The sequence below is a fragment of the Apodemus sylvaticus genome, chromosome 9 (assembly GCF_947179515.1).
Source record: "Apodemus sylvaticus chromosome 9, mApoSyl1.1, whole genome shotgun sequence".
Taxonomy (NCBI): domain Eukaryota; kingdom Metazoa; phylum Chordata; class Mammalia; order Rodentia; family Muridae; genus Apodemus; species Apodemus sylvaticus.
In genome coordinates, this window is record NC_067480.1 from 90,724,539 (window position 1) to 90,747,236 (window position 22,698).

The following is a 22,698-nucleotide window of genomic DNA, read 5'->3' on the forward strand; positions in this document are numbered from 1 at the left end:
GTGACGTGGAACAAATGTTAGCGCTGGGGAAAAGTGACCTGTTATAAAAGAAAGACTGAAGTTTTCTGAAAGTCCAGATGTCAAAGTAACCAGGTCTAACAATTCATAGGAAATAAGTCTGTGGAGAAGGCTATTGAACAGACATTATAGAGGAGCAGGCTGGCAGGAGGCTATGCAAGTAATGCTTGGGTGAGCTGCGGTCCTGATGTGAAGGGAGGAAGGGAGACATGCCAGACTTCTAAAATCTACTGTATCTGGCAAGTAGTTACCCAATCCCAATGCAAAACAGATCGGGTCTCCAGTCTCATCGCTCACGTATGGTTCTTACTTGCTGGTCATCTGAATCAGGATTCATGGATTGAGGTTTCTAAAACACACATGTGAGGTTACTGTTGAACACATTCTGCTCTGCCGGGTGTTCACAAGGCATATGGATATCTTTAAACTCTTATAGAAAAAAGGGCCAAATCAGACAATCATTGTTCTCTGGTCCATCTCAGTTACTTCAGATATGATGGCTGATGTGTTCAGACAAACTCTAGTCCCCAGGGACTGGAGACAATGGTGAACATGTTTGTGTGATGTCTCTATTATGAATCTTATGTGTATTAATGTATTGTGTTGCTCATTAGCTTCAGGAGGGAGGTGTGATTTGTCTCTATAGTCAGAAGAGAAAGTGAGACTCAGATTTAGAAATCTATTGAGTTCACACATCTCTAAAGCTGGAAGGATTTAATCTGCAAGACTTCCTTCTAGCTCTGAAGGTGTGACACCCTTAACCAGATGTTAGGATTCACCAGAGATGCAATTCCTTTAATTTACTACAGAACGCAGTGAAGATTTGTTCATTTTAAAAGAAGCCCATTTTTTTCAAACATTTTTTCATGTTCTTTTAGTTTGCTTGTATTTTGATTTGTTCTTTTGAGACATTTGATTAATATATAGCTCAAATTCTTATCCTCCCACCTTAGCCTCCAAGTGCTTGGATTATATTTATGTACCACACATCTAGAAGCACTTTTAAAGGGACAGATAGAACTATATTACTTCTCCTCACACTGAGTTCCTAAAGTTTTCAAAGTAAAGCACTGAAAACCTTTATCAGTCTTTTCTTTCGCTGTAGTTTCCAAAACTCTGCAAACAGAAAGGCACTCGTGAATTAGATGCTCCTTCTAGTCCCTCTTCCAGCACTGACTTGGCTGAAGGACTCTGGGAAAATGGCAGTAGGTGCTGAGGAGAGCAGCATGGAGCTCGGGAAGTGGGGTGGGGTGGGGGGCTCTAGGGTGGAGTGGAGAAGCCCTGACCTGTAACCAGGAAAAAGTGAAGAGTCCAATATTTGAGAACAGGAGTGTGTTGTTTCATGAAGGAGTGTGATCTTCATGAAACCCTCTGTGGTGGGGCACCAACGACTGTCCCCAGGGTAGTTACTGACTCAGCTACTCTCAGACCTGGCTGTGGCTGAGGAACATAGAAGACGCCATGAAATCATTGTCTCTCTGGTTCTCACCCTCTGTTGACTCTGAGGCTGTGTTATACCCTTTGTCCTGGTAGAGAACTGGAAGGCTCTTGTTTGGAGACTGGCGAAATGTCTGAGTGAAGGGCGTTATGATGAAATTCCACATGTAACCTGATCCTCTCTTGATGCTAAGAGGATTAGTGAGCAGATCTGAACCAGTTGGCCCAGTGTTCCCAACAATCATCTGCAGCCATGTGGACTTTACTCTCTCTTCCTTCTTCTGAATCATTCCAGCTAATAAGAACATGCAATACTCACGTTCTACAGTTGTAAAGATAATGGAGTGATTATATTTACAACAAATTTTATAACAAAGTCTGGAGCTTAGAAGCTCTGCATTTAAGGGAAGCTATTTAAAGTAGTTTGCTATCTTAAATCCAAGTGCATATACCTGAAAAAAATACATCTAGTGGTGAAAACAAGGATAGTGCATCCAACTGCACAACGTTAAATACTCTTCAAGAGGATATATTCTGTTCTATAACAGCTCTTTGGGACTTTAGGGGGAAAGTGTGTTTCCCCCCCAAGTCCAGCACTGGAGCCTCTGTTCCCAGTGATTCCTGGGTGTTTCATTTCCACCCATGACCTCACTGATCCCATCTATCCCAGAAGCTATTGCTTTTTATTCTCCATTTCTTTGCTGTGTCCTCTCCAAGCACCCTGAGATGGGAAGCTGTCAAATTTCCTTACTGAACTCAGTCAAGACCTCTTATTTATTCACAGTGACCAGGTGAGTATACAGACATGCATATAACCATACGTACAGCATACACACACTGAAACAAAAAGCACATCCATCTACTTAACACTTTCTGCACTCTGGTGCATCCCATTCTTTTTCTAGTTCATCAAAAAATTGTATTTCATAACCTACCAAGAGATTTCCACTTGTATTTAAAAAAAAAAGAAATTAGTACAAATGTCTTGGTTAGGGTTTTATTGCTGTGAACAGAGACCATGACCAAAGCAACTCTTATGAGGACATTATTTAATTAGGGCTGGCTTACAGGTTCAGAAGTTCAGTCCATCATCATCAAGGCAGGGAGCATGACAGTGTCCAGATAGGCATGGTGTAGGAGGAGCTGAGAGTTCTATGTCTTGTTCCAAAGGCAAACAGGAGAAGACTGGCTTCCTAGCAGCTAGGATGAGTGTCTTAAAGCCCATTGACACACTTCCTTCAACAAGGCCACACCTACTCCAACAAGGCCACACCTCCAAATAGTGCCACTCCCTGGGCCAACCATATACAAACCATCATACAGTAGTTAATAAAGCCCGGACTTGGTTTTGAGTAGAAGAGTGAATGGTAGGACAGCAGTTTATTTTGCATAGAGTTCTCTAGAAACCCATCTCTACAGCTCTACACTGAATATAATTTTTAAGGGTCCCATTAGGTGACTTATTTATTAGGAGAAAATGACAATAGAGTGATGAGAATGCCCAGTGTGGCAGACATGGAAAAAACTCTTAGCTTGGTGTCGGGTCCAAAGGAAACTCCACATCTCCAAATCACAAAGAAGAGGCATCCCTTCCCATGTGATGAGATCCCAGTAGGGCAAGAGAACTGGCTTGTTTCAACTGTGACTTTTGTAGAAACAGAGTAAGCTGGGGGGGGGGAGTTGGGGAGGGGGGGCTGAGCAGGGAGTTGATTATGATGTGGGGCAAAAGCCAGGAGAAGAAAATACTCCACTCCGTGGGAGAGTTCTACCCAGGAGCCTTGTTTAGTTAGGAGTGGCCCAACTGGTTGGAATTGGGTCCATTTATGCCGCCTTTGGTTTTATTAATAACCAGATAAACTAATGATATGACCACTCTATGATGTGCTTAAGGGACTGGTCTTTATCTTAGATATGAGAGAGGACATCAGACAAAGCCCATAGCAGAGAGAACATCATAGCCTGAACATGGCCACCAGAGAGGACCTGGCTATAAAAGAAACAGGAGCAGAGAAGAGAGGGCAGGGGGTGGGCGGGGCTGGGGAGGGTGAGCTCTCATTGGAGAGCATGAGGGGCTGGAGGAGGCAGACAGAGAGAGGAAGATAAAGAGAGTGTGGGCAAAAGAGGGAACATAGCCAAAACTGCAGGGTTATAGCGAGAATAAGTGGCTGGTGGTTGGGAAGCCCATGTGCCTGGAAAGTTTAGGGTAGGAGGTGAGAAGGAGGCTGCTAACATGCACGTTGCAATGTGTAGCAGGTACTTGTAGTACTGAGGGAAGCAAGCATGGTTTTTGTAATGCTATTAGGAACCACAGATAACTTTGTGCCAGTGATAAGGGAAATGGCTCCTTTTGGTGGGGGGAACCTGCTTCAGGCTCCCCAAGTTCCTGGGGAATGCTGTCTTTTGTCTAGCCACAGGAATTCGGGGAAATGGGCTTTCCTGAGGTTGCTCTTATGTTCTGTAAGAGGAACTCAGCAATACTTCTTTTCCTTGATTTCACATTGATATGTAGAAGCACGGAGTCCACAAGAGTCTGATCTGTGCTTTTGAGCAAGCGCAGCTTTACAGCCAAAGCTGAACAGTGCCTGCTGCTGTGCCATTGCTGGGTTAGCCACGTCCTCTGGGGTTGACGCTGATGGGTTTATGAGGCTACGGAGCCTTCTTGTCTTTGTTCCTCCCTGTGACTCTTCTTGTCCATCACTGACTTCAGTGTGCTTGTGTTCACTGCTTTAAACTGATGTCCCGTTTCCTTAACTGAAATACAGAGAAATAGGCAGGTCATGTGGCTATGTGAGCATTAAAGGCAGTGTGTTAGCAGAGATCTGGGCTGGGGATATAGCTCAGGGATAATGGGCTTACCTTACCTGTGAAAAGCCCTGAGTTAGACCATCACCAAGGGGTGTGGGTGTTGGGTTCCATAGCTGCCTGCAGCTATTACGAAGTAGGTTTCTGGAACAGAAGCTGAGGGATGAATAGGGAAGGGGCGAAAAGAAAAATGGCCAGGACAATGTTTCACTGATCGAGGCCGGAAACTTTAATGGTGCCAGACCTTTTAACAGTTTGGGCAAACCCTTCCCCTCAGACTCCGGCTGAGTTCCAGTGGAAGTTGTCTAGCTTCTCTTGGAGGTCCTCGTCTTGACTGCTCCAGCAGCTGGGTGGGTTACCTGCTTAATTCAGGAATTCCTAGACGTGGAGGAACAATGAACTTGACCTTCACTGAGCTTCTCCACCCTAGGATAAAAATTCCTGCTTTAACCTACTTCCCTATTATGTCCTAAAGGCAGATTCCTGCCAGAAGCCAGGGATTGTCCTTGACCAACATCAAACTCTGACCATGTGCATGACTGCCCCAATATGGCTCTGTACATGTGGGGAGGAGGGACATGAGATGAGGGAAAGGAAGAGAGAGAAAGAGAGTGGGGTGGATGGGTGGCACCACTGGAGATCTACAATAAACTGTAGTCTGCTGGTACTTTGTTTTCCTATGATGTCCCACTCGTTATCATCCTCTACCCTGAACTATGACCCTAGTTTTGTTTTGTTGTTTTTAAGTCACATATTAACCAATGGAGACAGTAGACTGGTCTGGTGCAATCTGAGGGCAGCTCCTGATATGTCCGGATCTGGACCGAGGACCGTGGTCCTGAAATGTCTCCAGCCCTACCATAAAGAAGGCAGGTGCTTCCTCAGTAATCCGCCGCTGCCCAGACGCCCGCGTAGGACAGACTTCTAAGAGCATCCTGGTGTGCTTCATCCCTGTAGAAAACCCAAGCGAGTGCTGCCATGTCCAGGAAGCCGGTCCTTCACTACTTCGATGGCAGGGGGAGAATGGAGCCCGTCCGGTGGCTCTTGGCTGCAGCTGGAGTGGAGGTAAGTTCTGCGGGAGTCATTTTCATGGAACCTGAAATTGCTCGTGTCAAACGCTTTCCTCATAAGAACTGACAAAGTGTCTTACCGAGTGACCTAAGATCAAAACTGCCAACTCTGAAGTGACGCACAGATTTGTCCTAAGAGATTACTACTTGTTTTCACCACCAAGCATTAACATTAAATTATGGGCTAGAGAGATGGCTCAGCAGTTAAGAGCACTCGCTGCAGTTCCAGAGGAACTGACTTCAATTCACACCACACACACACACACACACACACACAAATGCACACACATGCAGAGAATAAATCTTCAAAACAACAAAACGTGTAATTTATCAAAATTTATACACTCTATTTAGATGAAAAAGACAAAAAGCCAACATGCCATTTGAGAAAAAGAATAGAAAAATGAACACTGTCTATTTGGTGTTGTTGCCTGAGTTTTCATATGATTATATATTGTAGCTGTTTTAGCATAGGCTGTATTTTATTTGCATTTTCCATGTATGCTTATCTGTGAGTGTAGATGTATATGTACATATGTATACAGAGGAGGGTATGTGTGTGGAGATCAGAAGTCAAACTCAATTGTGACTTCTTAAGCCTCAGCCATACCAGCCACCTTTATATATGTGTGTGTGTGTGTGTGTGTGTGTGTGTGTGTGTGTGTATGTGCACGTGCATGTACATGTGTATGTATATGTAAGGACAGGTGCTTCCTCTGGCCTGGAGCTCACCGACCGTGGCCAGGGAGCCTCAGCTGTGCACAGATCCCCTCTTTTCCTGCTCTGTGATTCCAGGCATCTACGATCATACTCAGCTCTTTCACATGGGATCTAGGGGTCAAACTCAGGTCACCATGTATGAGTGGCTAGCATTTTTCTAATAAGCTACTTTTCCAGCCCAGTTCCTATGCTCAAGAGAAACAATATGAACTATTTAAGGTTGAAATAGTGGCAGAGGAGGTGAGGCCAAAGCAGTGGGTAATGGAGATGAACGGGAACAAACACACACGTGCACTCACACAAACACACAGACAGACCTGCACACGCACAAATACACACACACAGATACACACAGGCACACAAGCATACACACTCAGACACACACGCAGACTCACACAGAGACACACACACAGGCACACACAAAGACACACAGACGCACATACACAGACACATGCAGGCACACAAAAACAGACACACACACAAGCACACACACACAGACACACACAGATACACACAGTCACACAAACAGGCACACACACACAGATACACACAGACACACTTGTGTGCACACACACATGTACATTCACACACATGCACATACACACACATAGATACTCACAGACTCATACACACAGATACACATGCTCCCGCACACATGCTTGTATCTGTGTTTTAATGTGTAATAAGCCATTTTATATATTGGCTTAAAACAATCAAAAGATTAATAAATAAATCAAGGCAATAAATAACTAACCCCATCCCCCAAAAAGAGGTTAAAGAGTTGAACACTCCTTGATGATGAGATACATTATTTGGCAGTTCGATCCTGCACTTAGAGGGAAATAGATCTATAGTTTAACATGCACTGAGGCAAAATGGGGTAACATAATACTTCTAGGCCACAAACCTGTACAGAAGAATGTTACAAAATGAAATACTGTATGAAATAGAACATTATGATAAATATTTACATATGTAAATATAAAAACTATAAATGCATAAAGCACTTACCTGACACAGTGCTTGGACTGGAGATTGTGAATCAATGTCTGAAGATTGAGGGAAATGGAAGGTCAAGGCATTAGTTACTGTTTGAGCTTGTGGGTCAGGACTACCTTCCAAAGGTAAGGCATTCAGTCCCCAGCCTGTGTCTGTACTGGGCAGCAGTGGGACCTTTAAGGAGTGAGGCCTGACTGGAGGAAGTTAGGATGTCTGCTCTCAAAAGACAAACATGGGCTCCAGCTGCTTTCTCCCTGTTGCTGCAGCAGCTCTGTGGACAGTTGGCTCCAGTGGGCGCTTCTTACCTGAGTGTTCCAGCCAGGCCCACAAGCAGTGAAGGTAACTGAGGAGGACTGAAGCCTATGAAATCCTGAGCAGAGAAAACCTCTCCCTTTCTGTGTTGATGATCTCAGGAATTCACCACAGCACCAGAGGCTGACTGACTTCCATGTGTACAACAGTAGGGTTATCATAAATGCTCTGTAGTCAGGGAGCACTAAATTAACAAAACAAAACACAAAACAGAAAACAAAACAAAAAGCCTCAATAATAAATAAGTTAACCTTTAATGTAAAAGTTTAACTTCACACATTTCATTTTTAAAACATTTTTTTGCTTTTGTTGGAGCAGTAAGAAAGAGCACACATGTGGAGCTAAATAAAATATTTCTAAATACTGTCTATTTCTCATATATTTCTGCCATTGTTGAACATACACACACACACACACACACACACACATACAAACACACACACACCTTTATCCTGGGCTTGATCGTGGTCTGGATGGTCAGGGTCACACGCGTCCTCCATCTCCTGTTGCACTGGGAAGCTCTGGGGTGACAACCTGGACCAACTGGTGTCTCCTATGGGGACTGTGGGCTCCTGGGACAACTGCGGAGTTTGCCTGAGGCTCATCTGAGGAGATGTCACTCTGTCAAGAGCTTGATTGACATTCCTGAAAGCAGAAAATGGAGCATGATAATCCTCTCTGCAAATGAGAGATGCTCGCATGTTGAGACCCACGTTTTCAGCTTTAAAGGAATTTCCTGCCAGTGCTCCTAAATGTCCCACTGTGGTTCCTCTCCTTCCGCCTCGTTTTAATCTACACATTCCCTATGCAGGAATGTCTTTACAATTAAGCTATTCGCACAGTGAGTGGTTGCGCGGTGTGTGGTTGACGCTACATTGGTATAGAGGGTGTGAGTGTGCCTGGGAACTGAGAGTTCCTTCAAGGGATGAGAGAAGAGGTGAGGACAGGCTTACAGAGGAGAGCCTGTTGCCTTGAGCTGACAACTGTTGAACGTGAGGGGTACAAAGAGGAACCTCACAGGTTTCTGTTTACTTTCATGCACACCTAACACGTCAACAGTAAAAGGATTAAAGCATACATTCTTAGGAAATGAATATAATTACACTGAAAACAAATATACCAGATGAGGTTGGAATAATACCAACCTTCTATTAAGCATGAAACTTGGTCATTCCTATTAGAGAAGTCAGGATTTTTTTTTCTGGGTCCTGGAGATGTAGGGTCATACATATTGACAGAATGCTTGCCCTTGGACATCATATTGTCACTGTAATAACCATAGCTCTCATCTTAAAAGGAATAAGAGATAGCTTATTCTATCTAACTATACATTGGGAGTAAACATGGCCCAGATGTATGTTATACCCCAAACCCATGTTCCAACATGAAAGCAGTTTCAGAAGGTTTTTATAGTTTTACAGAACAAAGAAGGTAATAAATCAAGCCAAGTTTAAAATATTTTTTATTTTAAATATTTATTAGGCATTTATTATCACAAGATGTTGTGTCAAAAGTTTCTAAAAGGCTTCATTTTATTCTCATGAAATGTTATTTCAGATACTAGGCAGTACTAGGAATGATTGTTCTACAAGGCTAAAGCTAGCCCAAGATAAAGGAATTAGACTCTGAACCTGTAAATCCCAATCTCTCCAGAGTACTGACATTCCAATGGTGTCTACAGGCAGACTCCCTCCAGAGGTTTTTGGTTCACAGTGAGACACCGCTTCTTTTTAGGAATTTTTCATTCACAGTACCAGAGAGGGAATCAAGTTTTGACAGGGATTAACAGGCATTTCTTTCAAAGTTTTTGCACAGTAATCTAGTGGGATCTTTGTCATTCAGCTGAGCATGGCTTTTTTCTCCAGGCAGAAGGATCCCACAACAGGTGACCAATTTTCTGAGAAAAGAACTTGAGAAAACTGCCACGAGGTCTTGTCCCTGGGAGGTAGTGGTAAGAATGCTAGAGGTCTTGTCTTTCACCTGAGCTGCTACTACCCCTCAGCTTCATAGCAAGGAGTTTCCCAAAGCCTGGGGAACCCATTCACAACCGCTCTGTGGATGTACCCATTGTGTGGCCTGATCCTATATCAAATGCAATGAAGAAACAAGAAAAAAAATGTGTTGAGCCATCACAGATTATTTTCTTCATACAAATGGTCTCTCTTCATACCTGGTCTCCTGAGTAACCAGATGACAGCCTTGTGTTTCAAGACTTTCAAGTCTCTGGGCAGAGGAAGGTCAGGACAGACAGAGCAGGAGCAGTGTTGCCAGCTCCCTCTCCTGCCTCTCAGCATGACTGAAGAGCCTGCTGAGAACAAGGCCTGGAACTTCTGGCTCAGAACTCCTGTATCCAAAGGATGATCAGTATCTCCCTGTCCATCCTCCTCCTCACCATCAGCATCACACTCCCAGCCCCATCTCAACTTGACCACCCTCCTGTGATGACCACTTTCCATCCCTTGTGGTTTTCCTGGGATGGATGTTTGGCAAAGTGTTACCATATCATCTTATCGTCCCTGGCATGTCATATTATGTGATCATACAGTGCCACAAGAAACTGATCCTCAGCACATGCTAAATAATCCCAAAGTCCTGAGTTTTTACAACCAAGAACTCCATGAAAGTCACATAGTCACTGAAAGTAACTCCACTGTATTATGTAATGGTATTTGCTTTCTGTGGGGCAAGTGAGGTACTGAGTGCCTTGAAAACATTCCAGTGTTCTCTTAAAAAAGAACTCACTTCCTCTAACTTTGCAAATGAGGGAATGAAGTCTTCCCCATGTTAAGTTACTGAGTCACAGCTAACAAGAGACAAGGCCCCAAGTGCAACCAAACATGTCAACCTCAAGAGTCGCATGTCTTGATGACTGTTTCCATGGGCTTTCCTTGGGCTCTGCCTACAAAACAACTTGTATTATTATATACAATCTGCCTGTCCTCTTCTATGACGTATGCATGGCTACTGTAGTTGTAGTGCATGCAAGGCTCTGCTCCCAGCAGGCATCACAAGCACAATGATTTATTTCAGGAAAACACTGAAATGATTGGATATGGTTCTAGGACAAAGTACATTTTTCATCAATATGAGAATAATTTGTGCTATATTTAAAAACAAAAGGGGTGATATCAAAAGGTACCTGGGAACAAGAATTCCTGAATAAAAGGTGAGTCTGCAAGGGCTGATTAATCCTAAGGAGAGTTTGGCTGTCACAGACCCAGGGGCTAATTACTCTCTATCTTTGATAACCTTGAGTGCCCTAAGAGGGAATTCTTTGACCACCTCTGTGTCAGACCTAAAATCCCATAAACAGATGAAGAGTTTGGAATGTATTGACTTAACAAAAGGTGAATCTACACCAAAGGCTGAAAATCTTATCCCATAGCATCTGAATCCTACAGTTAAGATCCCTCCCCTTGACTGTAACCCACCTCTGTCATGTTTTCAGCATCTGTATTTAAAAAAAAAAATGCCTTGACTTGTGACTCCTTTGTTTGGTTACCATCAAAATTTCATGAAACAGCTTCCACGTTGGAACAATTGAACTTGGTGAAATCCAAATCCACATTCTCAGGCCACGGCCACTCAAATCTAGATCCAAAATAAATGATCACTTTTCCCTCTGAGTTAATAATATGTATTATCATCTTTTAAAAGCCTAATGGTGTCTTATGTTTACTGAGTATATAATATGAAACTAGTGATTTTATAGGTGTTTTGCATGCTTTAGTGATTTAGGCTTGAGATCAACCCAAACCAGATATTGTAAGTAAATGCATGCTATGGATTAGGGTACTAAGACACAAGAAGACTCAGTAGCATGGTGTACTGGCTAGTTTCGTGTGTCAAATTGACACAGGCTGGAGTTATCACAGAGAAAGGAGTTTCATTTGGGGAAGTGCCTCCATGAGATCCAGTTGTGGGGCATTTTATCAATTAGTGATCAAGTGGGGAGGGCCCCTTGTGGGTGGTACCACCTTTGGGCTGGTGCTCTTGGGTTCTATAAGAGAGCAGGCTGAGCAAGCCAGGGGAAGCAAGCCAGTAAGAAACATCCCTCCATGGCCTCTGCATCAGCTCCTGCTTCCTGACCTGCTTGAGTTCCAGTCCTGACTTCCTTTAGTGATGAACTGCAATGTGGAAGTGTAAGCTCAATAAACCCTTTCCTCCCCAACTTTCTTCTTGGTCATGATGTTTGTGCAGGAATAGAAACCCTAACTAAGACACATGGCCAATACAAAGAACCTGATATATTTAGAAGGCCATGCCCAACTTACAAAGTCATGTCAGAACTCAAAAATTTTAATAATAAAAAATAATGTAAAGACATTATTTCCTTCTTAAATTGGGAGTTTGATATAATTGTGCCCCCATTGCAAAAGTAAAGTAGTGTAGCAAACAGGAAGTGCTTCACTCACAGCGGGGCTCCTGAAAACATGAGTATTGTTAAGCACAGCAGAAGCCTATTGGCAGGATGTTAGGCACAGGCTCCTCTCATATCCCATTCTGCAGACACATGATGTTCCTTCTGACCCCATCAGGGAACAAGTTAAAATATTATAAACACATAGCCAGAAAAAAACGTCAGCGTTTTCTTGCCTCTGGTATTCCTGTAGCTCATGACTTAGCCAACGACATAGGAATGGTTCTAGGAGAGGTGACAGAAATGCAGACATTCCTGTGAAGCAGGAATTTTAAAGGACCTTCCTACCTTTGTCTGGGTAAAGCGAGTCAGTCAATTTCCCAGTGTCCTGCCTGTCCATAGTTTGGACAATGTGCTGTCAATAGTCAAGGCAAAGGGCAGTCTACTGCCCAGGGTCCAGCTGAATTTGAAGCAAGCTTTAGGTATAGGTTCTCCTGTCCCCATCTTTTTGGAGACCAGGGGTGCTGTCAGAAGCTGGCATGTCTATCCCAAAGAGGTTTTTTAGTATACATTTAAATGTCATATTCTACAGGTCTCTGAAGTGTTTGAGGGCCATCTAGCTGTCTAAAGTACATTTGACTAGACAAGCTTCTCTTGTATCTAGTTACTGATACTAGTCTTAACCTTGAAAATATACAAATACAGGAGGCTAAATAAGGTTTATTCCTATAGTTAATTACATTAGTACTTACCGTGATTACAAATACAGATCTCAATATATTAAAGGATTTTATCATTTATAAGGTGACTGGCTACTAACTTGCATTTCTTAATTATCATTAACCATTTACAATAATTTAGTTGCTTTTATAAGACTAGGAATTTAGGTTTTGTCCTGTTAGGTTTTAGCTTTAAAATTATAATTTTGAATTGAAGCCCTTTTAGTATCAAAATAAGCCTTTTTATTGGTTTGTTTTTAAAAGACAAGGTTTCTCTGTATAACGGCCCTGGCTGTCCTGGAACTAATCTGTAGACTGGGCTGGCTTTGAACTCAGAGTTCAGCCTGCCTCTGTCTCCTAAGTGCTGGGATTAAAGGCTTGTGCCATCATGCTTGGCTGGAAAATAAATGTGTAATTACAGTATCTGAGCAGCTAAGGCTTAAAGGACAGAGAAGCTAGATAAATATGACTATGAATATCATTAGACATTAGGAGTTTATAGATGTTATTTAATATATCTTATTCATTAAACATATATTGCTACTTATCTAAAGCTTCTAGAAGTTGGTATAGCATCATTAGCAAAGACATGAAATTTCATAGGGACTATTTTAAATTGGAGTTGAATCATATATACAGTGTGTTGCAGCAAATATAATCTTAAATTTCTATCATAATCACTACACAAAGTCCATACCAATTTAAAATATTTGAGACTTGTGCTTTCTTAGTCTAAAAGGAGATAAAATAATAAACAGCTCATTATGACAAAGAAGTTTTATGATTGTAGTTTTATGCAGTATGATCATCAAAGTCACATGGCAGGTTGTCAACCATGAGGATGACACGGTTGCTATTTAAAACATTTGTTTTCCTAATCTATCTATCTATCAATCTATCATCTATCTATCTATCTATCTATCTATCTATCTACCTACCTACCTATCTATCTATCTATCTTTTTTGTCTTTTTTTTTTTTAAAGATTTATTTATTTATTATATGTAAGTACACTGTAGCTGTCTTCAGGCACTCCAGGAGAGGGCGCCAGATCTCATTACAGATGGTTGTGAGCCACCATTTGGCTGCTGGGATTTGAACTCAGGACTTTTGGAAGAACAGTCAGTGCTTTTAACCACTGAGCCATCTCTCCAGACCCCCCCCCCCATCTATCTTTTATAATGAGCTATATTCACGTTACATGCACATATACCCTAAACAAGAGTTGAAGCACATATACAAACACCCATGTTTACACCCAGGTATACAAAACCATGTATACATTTTTAATTATAAGCCTTTTGCTATAAGTTTAAAGCCAAATTTTGTTGCAGATCATATACATTTTAAATCATACCTAATGAGTAACTTACAAATCCTTAGATAAGAATTTACAGCATAATTTTAAGATGTTTTGTTTTTGAGAGCAGAGTGCAAAGAAATCAGGAGATAAGATATTTTAAGTGTGGGAATTGGAACCTCAGAGATAAGAAAATTTGAGAGTGTATAGCAGAGCAAATTCAGACATAAGATATTTGTAAATCTTTTGTCCATGGTGGTGGGAATTTGGAAATCAGGTATGCCAATTGCTGGCCTTTGAGTAAAGCCAAGCTGTTGTACAAAACCTGAATCCTTGATGGAGAGAGAGCAGGGGCATGCTTAGCTTAGCACAGGCCCCAGAAAGCCAATGGCAAAGTCCATGTGGACAGGCTGCAAGAGCCAGGACTGTGTGGCAGACATAAAGTAGGCTCTAGAATTTGAAATTGAATTTACAGACAAATGCTAAGTGCAGACCTCAGGAGGGTTAGATCAGCAGCTTGGTTTCAGAAACCACTGTGGAGGAAAAACCCGAGGACTTCGAACATGGTGTCCTCCCTGGATTCTGCACCTGGGGACAGGGTTTGCCCTGGGTTAGATGTCTCTGGATACTAAGGCTTCTGAACAAAGACCCTCTTTGTTCCAGAATGGGCTTTCCCTGGCGCATTCCATCTTGGCAAGGGATCCTGGGGGTCTTAGACCCACAAGTACCTGGTGCTTCTTAGGCTGCTGGGAAAGGATTACTCACATGGTCAAAAGTTGATCACATCAGTCAGAGAGAAAGATAAGGAGAAAGGAGAGGTCCTCAGTTCCCACATGGACTAAGGGCTCAACTCTGTCCATAGAATAAGCCAATTCAAACCAAATTAAAATTAAAAAGAGCAGGTTATTTGCGGGACAGCTCTCAGGTGGGTTCACCAGTCCCAAGGCCCAAGGCCCAGGAAATTGCTATGCAGATAGGGAAACTGAGGTGGGAGAGAAGAAAGAGAAAGCCTGTGCCCAGGGAGGGAGGGAGGGAGGGACGCACGGAGGGATGGAAGGGCAGGGAGGGGTAGTGCAGGGGGAGGGAGAGAGGACAGGAGGGAGAGGGAGGCCCCTGGAGAAGGGAAAGCCCAGCCCCTGGGCTGGAAAGGCCAGGGCAGGGTGTGGCTTATGCTGCCACACCCTGTAACAGCTAAGGACCAAGGGATGCTGGAGGAATCTGGAGACCAGCTCCACTTTGATTGGTTAAACAGGTACCACAGGCACCTTTCCAGGGTCTGTAACCCAACAGTTGTAGCCAAGGCTCCTTTCTTAAAAATATCTGCTGTAAATTTCCATCCGTCAAGCTTAGCTCGCCTCTATACCAAACTTAAAAAAAAAAATCATCCTTTTTCATATTATCTATAGACAGGAACCATTTAAGTGAAAAGACCTGGAGCCCAATGAACTTAATTAGTAAAGACTTGTTTATTCTTTCTGTTTTCTAGTTTGAAGAGAAATTTCTGAAAACTCGGGATGACTTGGCCAGGTTAAGAAGTGGTAAGAAACAGATCTAAAAGTTGTTCCTGAGGGAAGCTACAAGCATTTAATCATAAGACAGTGCCTATGTAATGGTGTGGTTTTTATTATTCTCAGGGGGAGAGGGGGTTGCTACACCACCTCATTCGTTGCCTTTAAATATCTATTAGGGGGTATCTACCCCACTTCACACCATATTGTTCCCAGATAAAAGACACAGCAACCTTTAGTGTTATGAGAAGCTTTAAAGCCCTACCTCAGACCCCCAAATCCTGGAACCATTGCTCCGCCCCTCTCTTTTGCCCAGCCCAGGCTGTAGGTATCTTTATTAACCAATCAGGGATAATTTGTGGGGCAAGGTTTACATAGCATCATGTGTGCTTGAAGGTCTCCTGGGGGATGGGGACCTGATCTTGGGGGCCAGAAAGGTCCCCTGGGGGATGGGGACCTGATCTTGGGGGCCAGTATTTAGCATCTGAATACATAGCAGCACCAGATCAGCTCCCTACACATAATTGTGGTGTTCACTAGTAAATTTAAGTCATGGGTTTTCTCTATGAGCAGATCTGAAAAACTCTCAGTTTAAGGAGCTGAAAAGCTCTTTGTGTCGGCCAGGAAACCATCCCCAGAGCCCCAGGGGTGTCCCATCTCTGCTTCCACATGCGCTCTGCAGTTAGCGTGGGCTCCCACAGGGCCCTCCATCCACAGACAACTCACTAGATGTTAGGAGGAAATATGTCAATCGCTGACCTTGAGTTCTAACAGGTTTAACAAACTGATTCGCTATAATACTTACTGCATTCTAGCATTAACAGAAAGATTATGCTGGTTATGTGGAAGACTATGAGAGAGGATAAGGGGAGAAAGGGAGAAGGGCAGCTCCGATGGGTGAGGGTCCCTGGGCCTACCCAGGACATTCTGCCCCTTGGTGTCAGTGAAAAACATACAGGAACTTACATAGAAGCAGATCGTATCTTGATGTCATAAACAGCGAGAGATGTTGGGATTCTCTCATTTGTGAATGGTACCAGATGGCCATTGATTTGAACCTCCCTCATCTTTTTCCTAAAATATACCTGGACATGAATTAAACACTCCATCACATCCCATGCAACAGATAAAGAATTAGTATTCTGGATATGAAATAAAAAACATTAATAAAATAGGCTAAAACTTAGAAGATGCAAAAAAATGCTCTTTAGCAAGCAATAAGTTGTTTTTTAAAAAAGATTTTATTTTTATTTATATGAGTGCGCTGTAGGTGTTTCCAGACATACCATAAAAGGGCATCAGATTCCTTTACACATGGTTGTGAGCCACCATGTGGTTGCTGGGAATTGAACTCAGGTTAAGAGCAGTCAATGCTTTTAATCACTGAGCCATCTCTCCAGCCCAGTAAGTTGTTTTTAAAATGTCAGTGCATTCATGAAATACCCTTTGTTTTAAATGTTCTGATCATAGCATGAAAATGTGTGTGTGTGTGTGTGTGTGTGTGTCCACAGACATCTTACTCTCCTTTTTCTTTCTTCATCCAATAGATGGGAGTTTGATGTTTGATCAAGTGCCCATGGTGGAGATCGACGGGATGAAGCTGGTGCAGACCAAAGCCATTCTCAACTACATTGCCTCCAAATACAGCCTCTATGGGAAGGACGAGAAGGAGAGAGCCCTGTAGGTAGACTTTCTCTGAACGATTTAGGTTCTATCTTGAGTACCCAGAACCAAGGCATGAACACAACGCAGTTGTGTGCTTGGATGTGCATACACTGACATCAGTTAGGAGGAGTACCATGGAAATGAGGGAAGGTTATGAGCAGTTAGAGATGTGTCTCTGTAGAATAGGAGATGTTGGAGTCCTGTTTCCATTTGTTTAATCTTTAGAAGTGATATTCTAGCCAATAACTTCGGACAAAGACCAAGTCTTTGATTGACAGTAAAGAGAAGGATCCAAAAAACTGACTTTCTAGTTCTGGCCATTACAAGACATATAACTGTAACCATGACTCTAGGTTACTGTCTAAATCTATATACAGTCAGCCTACTTGTGGTACATAGAGTTACACCTGGGTTACACGGTGCTTTTTGTGGGAACTGAATGAAGGCTTTTTGAAGCTGCCAAAACTAATCAGATCTCCACTCTCTATGACACAACCACTCCCTTCAAACAAAAGTCATCTGTGGAACTGTGGTTTTTTTTCTCAAAGGTCATCCCTCAAGCCACCAATAACCTAGCAGTTCCTTTACTGATGAATACATAAGAGGAATGAAAATACATGCTTTGGAATAATTGCACAGAAACGTGCATAGATGTGCTAGTTATAGTGTTAAAAAAAATGAGCCAAGCGTTAACCAAAGAGAGAATGCAGAGAAGAACACCGCTTTCTAGACATTCAAGTCATTCAAAGTGGAATGTTGCTAGACGTGGTGGTGTTTGCCTTTAATCCCTGAGCTCAGTGACCAAGGCAGGCAAAGTGCTGTGACTTTAAGGCCAGTCTGTCAACATAATGAATTATAACCCAGCCAGAGCTGCATAGAGAGACTCTGTATATATATTTTTTAAAAGTCCAAATGGATTGCCAATCTGCAAGTAAAAATCAGATTACTACTACTTGCTCCACAGTCCCATCAGAGGTAAACAATTTTCCCACTGCCTTTTGCATCTTTTAAGTATGGAACCTCTGGTGAGAGAGCTTTGGCAGAGTGCTTGTCTGTTTTTCAGCATTGACATGTACACAGAAGGCGTGGCGGATCTGGAGATAATGATTCTCTATTACCCCTACATGACCTCTGCGGAGAAAGAGGCAAGCCTTGCCTCCATCAAGGACAAAGCAAGGAACCGTTACTTCCCTGCCTATGAAAAGGTGAGTGGAAGCTGACCGACCTCCCACACATTCAGAGGGTCAAAGAGTCCTCACGGGATGTCTGAGCAACTTAAGTTGCTCTAACAAAAATGCCAAGTCTGTTAAAACGTGCTATGAAGTATAACAAGAAGACCCTGCAGATGGGTGTCTGGCCAGACTTGCTCCTTGGTTCATGGATGCTTGGCCTTCTGTGTCTTCAACTGCAGGTGGCACATGGGAGGTCACTAGAGTCCCCCTTGTAGGGAGCAGGGATGCCATTCGTGAGCACTTAACCTATAGCTAATCTATCCCCCTCTCAAGGGTCCTTCTTACCAACAGCATCATGTGTGGGCTGGGGTTCTTTGCGTCTTGATTTTTGGGGGCAGATCACAACAGCAGAAATAAGACATCATTACTCTTTGGGGTAGTGTACCTTAGGGTAAACACACCCCTCTTTTACCAGACTTTATAATTTTATATACAGTAAGTACTTAATTTTTTTAGGAGAGCGACCCGACACCCCGCTATATGCTCTTGGGGGGGGCGGGGATCGGGTCGCTTCTTGGTGGCTAACAGTGGCTGGGGAGAGGGGGAGGGAGATCATGCACGTGTGCATGCGACACTTTCTGCTCATGGTCCCGGGGACTTTCCTCTAGGCGGAAGGATAAGGAACACATCCCTGTTCGTATCCTAGGAAACAGGCCTTCAGAGTGAGGGCTGAGGGGGCGGGGGTGGGGGTGGGAACCTTTCTACCTCCATCATCAAAGTCCGTTTGAGGGTCAGAGCTGTTGTGTTTGCTGACCTTCTAAGTCACAGTAAATCATTTACCTATGGAGGACAGCAGGAAGACTCACAACATAGCTCTTTAAAGTCTGCTGGGAGGACCTGTGGAGCTAGCTCCCTCTTTCCGGAGCCCTCCCTTCTCTTTTCCATCCAGGGCCAGATGGTGTTTTTATCCTTTGCTTTTCCACCAGGGGGCGCCAGCAGGCACTTGGGTTGCCCACCACTTCCAATCAGATTCAGGCAGGACCTTGAGTGCAGGCCTGGTGATAGAGGAAAAATAGAAACTGCAGAAGCCAAAACAGTCATATCTGTCTGGGCTGCCAGCCACAGCCATGTGTGATCATGAGAGCGTGTCAGAGTCAGAATGGCCCAGGCAGTGCCTGCTAACGGGCTCTGTCCCTCTGATCTACGCTGCCATCTTAAAGCAGGCAGCCTCCCAAGGCCCTAGCAGGAGCAGCTCGAGGCGCATTAGGGAAGTGCCAACCTTCTCACCTTGAGTTTGTTTTCTTCCTGAAAATCGCCAGTCATCACAAGCCTGCGTGACCAGACACTCGGCCCCTCTGAGGTCTGGCATCTACTACTTCTGTTCCTTCAGCTCCGTCGCAATCCCGTTGGCCCCAGCTCTAGCCTTGGCTTTGGCTACTGAGTACTCACCTGGCATCTACCTCTCCTGGGCCTGGCTTCTTAAGGTCCTTCTATGAGAGCATCTGGGCCACCTGTGGGGGTCTAGTGCCTGATGCAGACGAATGGGTAACAAGGACTGCCTCCTGACCTTGAGGAGCTTTCAAATGTCACCCAGTTTGTCCTGGCAGCTTGCCGCTGTTTACACAGTAGCAGCTATCTATCTGGAGAGCCTTTTTTTTAAATTGTAGAGGTCACCTAAAATAAATGGTTGAAACCTCAGTCTCTAGGGCTGTAAAGGTTCTGACTGCCTGTTTCTAACCCATTTTGCCTTCTCTATTGTTTGAAGTTTTGTGTGTGTGTGTGTGTGTGTGTGTATGGTGTACGTAAAAATGTGTGTGTACATGTGTGTATATGCATATGTCTGTGTGTACATGTGTGTACATATGTGTATGTGTGTATATGTGTGTTTGTATGTTTAGTGTACATATGGGCATGCATGTGTGTGCATGTGTGTGTATGTATGTGCATGTGTGTGTGTTTTCAGGATATGTATATGTGGATGTCCATACCACAGCATGTGTGTGGAGATCAGAAGACAACTTTGTAGAGTAGAATTCTTCCTTTCACCTTTACGTGGGCTTCGGGGATTGAATAGATATTGCTGGCCCTGCCTTCCGATTAGGCCTTGGTATTCACCTCCCTAAAATGGGAATAACAGAGAGTGTAGAGATAGCTCAGCAGTTAAGAGTGTTTACTATTCTTCTAGGATACCAAAGTGTGTTAAAGGATACGCATCTGTCTGTACCTCCAGCTCAGGTGATCTGACACCCTCTTCTGGCCTCCATGGACAACATACACTCATATGTACACCCAAACACACAAACATCTGATGAAATCACCAGTTCTGGGGGAAAGAAGAAAAAAATATGGTGTGTGTGTGTGTGTGTGTGTGTGTACCTAGCCAGATTTTTTTCTCAAAAACAAACAAAAAAACCCTAGTGATGGTGAGGATAATTGGGTTTTTTTTTTTAACTACTCATGCAATATGAGGATTGGGTGAGACATTGTAGGTAGACTTAACACAGTACCAACGTCGTCGTATCCTGTGGGGGCTCAGCCCACAGCAGTAGACTCTTTCTTATTATTCTGTAACAGTGGCAACAAGCAATGAAAGATGACCCCCAGCACAGAGGGTCTGGATTGCAGCTGTAGATATAATGTAACTTAACTATGCATACCTCAGCTTCTCCATCTATCATATGCCCAAGGCACTGCCTACCTTTTTTTCTTATTGCGACTAGTATTTATCAAACATTACTCTTGCTGCAGGCCCTGCTGTAAGCTCTTCTGGCACTAGTACATCTACTACGCCCTACATCCTAGTTTCGAGTATGAAGAAACTGGGACCCACATGTTGAGGGCCAAGCAGCTAGTCACCGAAGGAAGTGGCCTTCCAAGCCCAGGCCGGGCAGTTTGGCCCAGTGCCTGCCTTCTTACCCCTGGTACCATGAAGCCTCACATAATGCAATGATTCCAGCTGTGCCAGGGAGCAGGGAACATAAATTGTGATTCCTCAGATTCTCACTCCTGGCCCTTGTGATGCTGACAGATTAGGATATATACTATGAAAGATGCTCTCCATTCATTACAGCTTGTCTTTTACCAAGCAGTGATTTATTTTTATATATGTATACCTAATGTAATATGTATTTGATGACATTATCTTTAATTGGTAGTGCTATGGAATTTTTTCTTCATTCTTAAGATTTTAACCTGGATGAACTATTTTGGCAAATATCACTTATTACCAGAATATTTTTTTCTAAAATCTTTTATCTATTTGGAAAAGTTGAGCTAGGCATGGTGATACATACCTGTACCTGGCACTCAAGATATAGAAGACAAGGATCAGTTCAAGACAGGGTTAAGTATACAGTATGTTTGAAGCCAGTCTGCACTACATGAAAATCTGACTCAACAAATGCATGTACGCATGCATACATACACACATACATACATACATGCATACATACATACATAAAGTACATTAAAGAACACACATGAAGTGTCTGCTTGATGACAAAATTCACATCCCGTGTGTTCAATGTGTCCATTCCTCCCCTTTGCCTGCCCTTGTTTCCACTAGATAATCATAGAACTTATTGTTATCATTTGAAAATTAATTGTAGATATATATATGCAGTTAACCCTTTGATGCTTCAGCAGTGCTGAGGATCCCACAACATAAAGAGCCTGAGCTGAGGTTTAGAGATGACAGTTCAGGCTTGCTATAGATGCCGTAGACATGTGAACACTGGGAAGCAGAGAGGAGGAAGGCAGTCATTGAAATGGTCTACACATGTGTGAAGGGTGCAGTCACACAGTGAAGCCACTTCCCACAAGGAGGTTACAGAGTACATTGAGGGGACACCCCCAATTGCCAGGGCTTCACCCCTTTAGAGTGGGCAGGAAGAAATAGTGTAGCTGGGGCTAGGATCTGGTCATGTCTCTAAGATGTAGGGAAGGGCAGATGACACAATGATGGACAGAGATCTGCTTCTTGGTTTTATCCGGAGCCAGGGCCTAGAGACAAGCATGGGGCTCCATATGCCCCTGACAAGGGAGCCAGGGGACATTTGATATGAGAGGCTCAGGAGAACTCAAGGGGCCCCAGTCTGATGCCAGCTGTCTTCAAGATCTGACTAACATCTCAAATTCCTCAGGTGTTGAAGAGCCATGGACAAGATTATCTCGTTGGTAACAGGCTGAGCAGGGCAGATGTTTCCCTGGTTGAACTTCTCTACCATGTGGAAGAGCTGGACCCAGGTGCTATCGACAACTTCCCTCTGCTCAAGGTACTCTGTGCCAAGCCCTTTAAAGACAGCTCTTATCTTACCTCATGGGAACCAATTTGTTGACCATCTGGATGATAGTGATGCAACTTCCCATTACATCCTGCCTTCACAGCTACCCCTCTCCTTCAGCCATACCTATAACATTAGACGTTAGATGCTAGTTCTGAGACAGGAAAAGGATCCTGTCCCATGAGGAAATCTGAGGTGGATGCTATCTCAGGACATGTAATTCTGTCTTGTATAATGGAAAGAACCCAGGATCCCACTGTCTCCCCACACCCTATCTCACCTTGGATTTGAACCTGATTTCATGGGATTCTCTCTATCAAAGGTGTAGCCTTGT

At 43.4% G+C, this 22,698-nt stretch overlaps 1 protein-coding gene across 2 annotated transcripts in view; it reads left to right on the forward strand.

Moving 5' to 3' along the window:
- LOC127692358 (glutathione S-transferase alpha-5) overlaps positions 1 to 22,698 on the forward strand; it is a 65,667-nt gene that overhangs the window by 41,150 nt on the left and 1,819 nt on the right. The window contains exons 2-6 of one of the 2 annotated variants that reach the window (XM_052192620.1): positions 5,215 to 5,322; positions 15,223 to 15,274; positions 16,792 to 16,924; positions 17,973 to 18,114; positions 22,224 to 22,355. The exons of the other annotated variant lie outside the window; for it this stretch is intronic. Of the exons in view, the coding sequence (XP_052048580.1) occupies positions 5,236 to 5,322; positions 15,223 to 15,274; positions 16,792 to 16,924; positions 17,973 to 18,114; positions 22,224 to 22,355 (546 nt within the window). The 5' untranslated portion in view covers positions 5,215 to 5,235. The remainder of the gene's footprint in view (positions 1 to 5,214; positions 5,323 to 15,222; positions 15,275 to 16,791; positions 16,925 to 17,972; positions 18,115 to 22,223; positions 22,356 to 22,698) is intronic. 2 annotated transcript variants of the gene reach the window in all.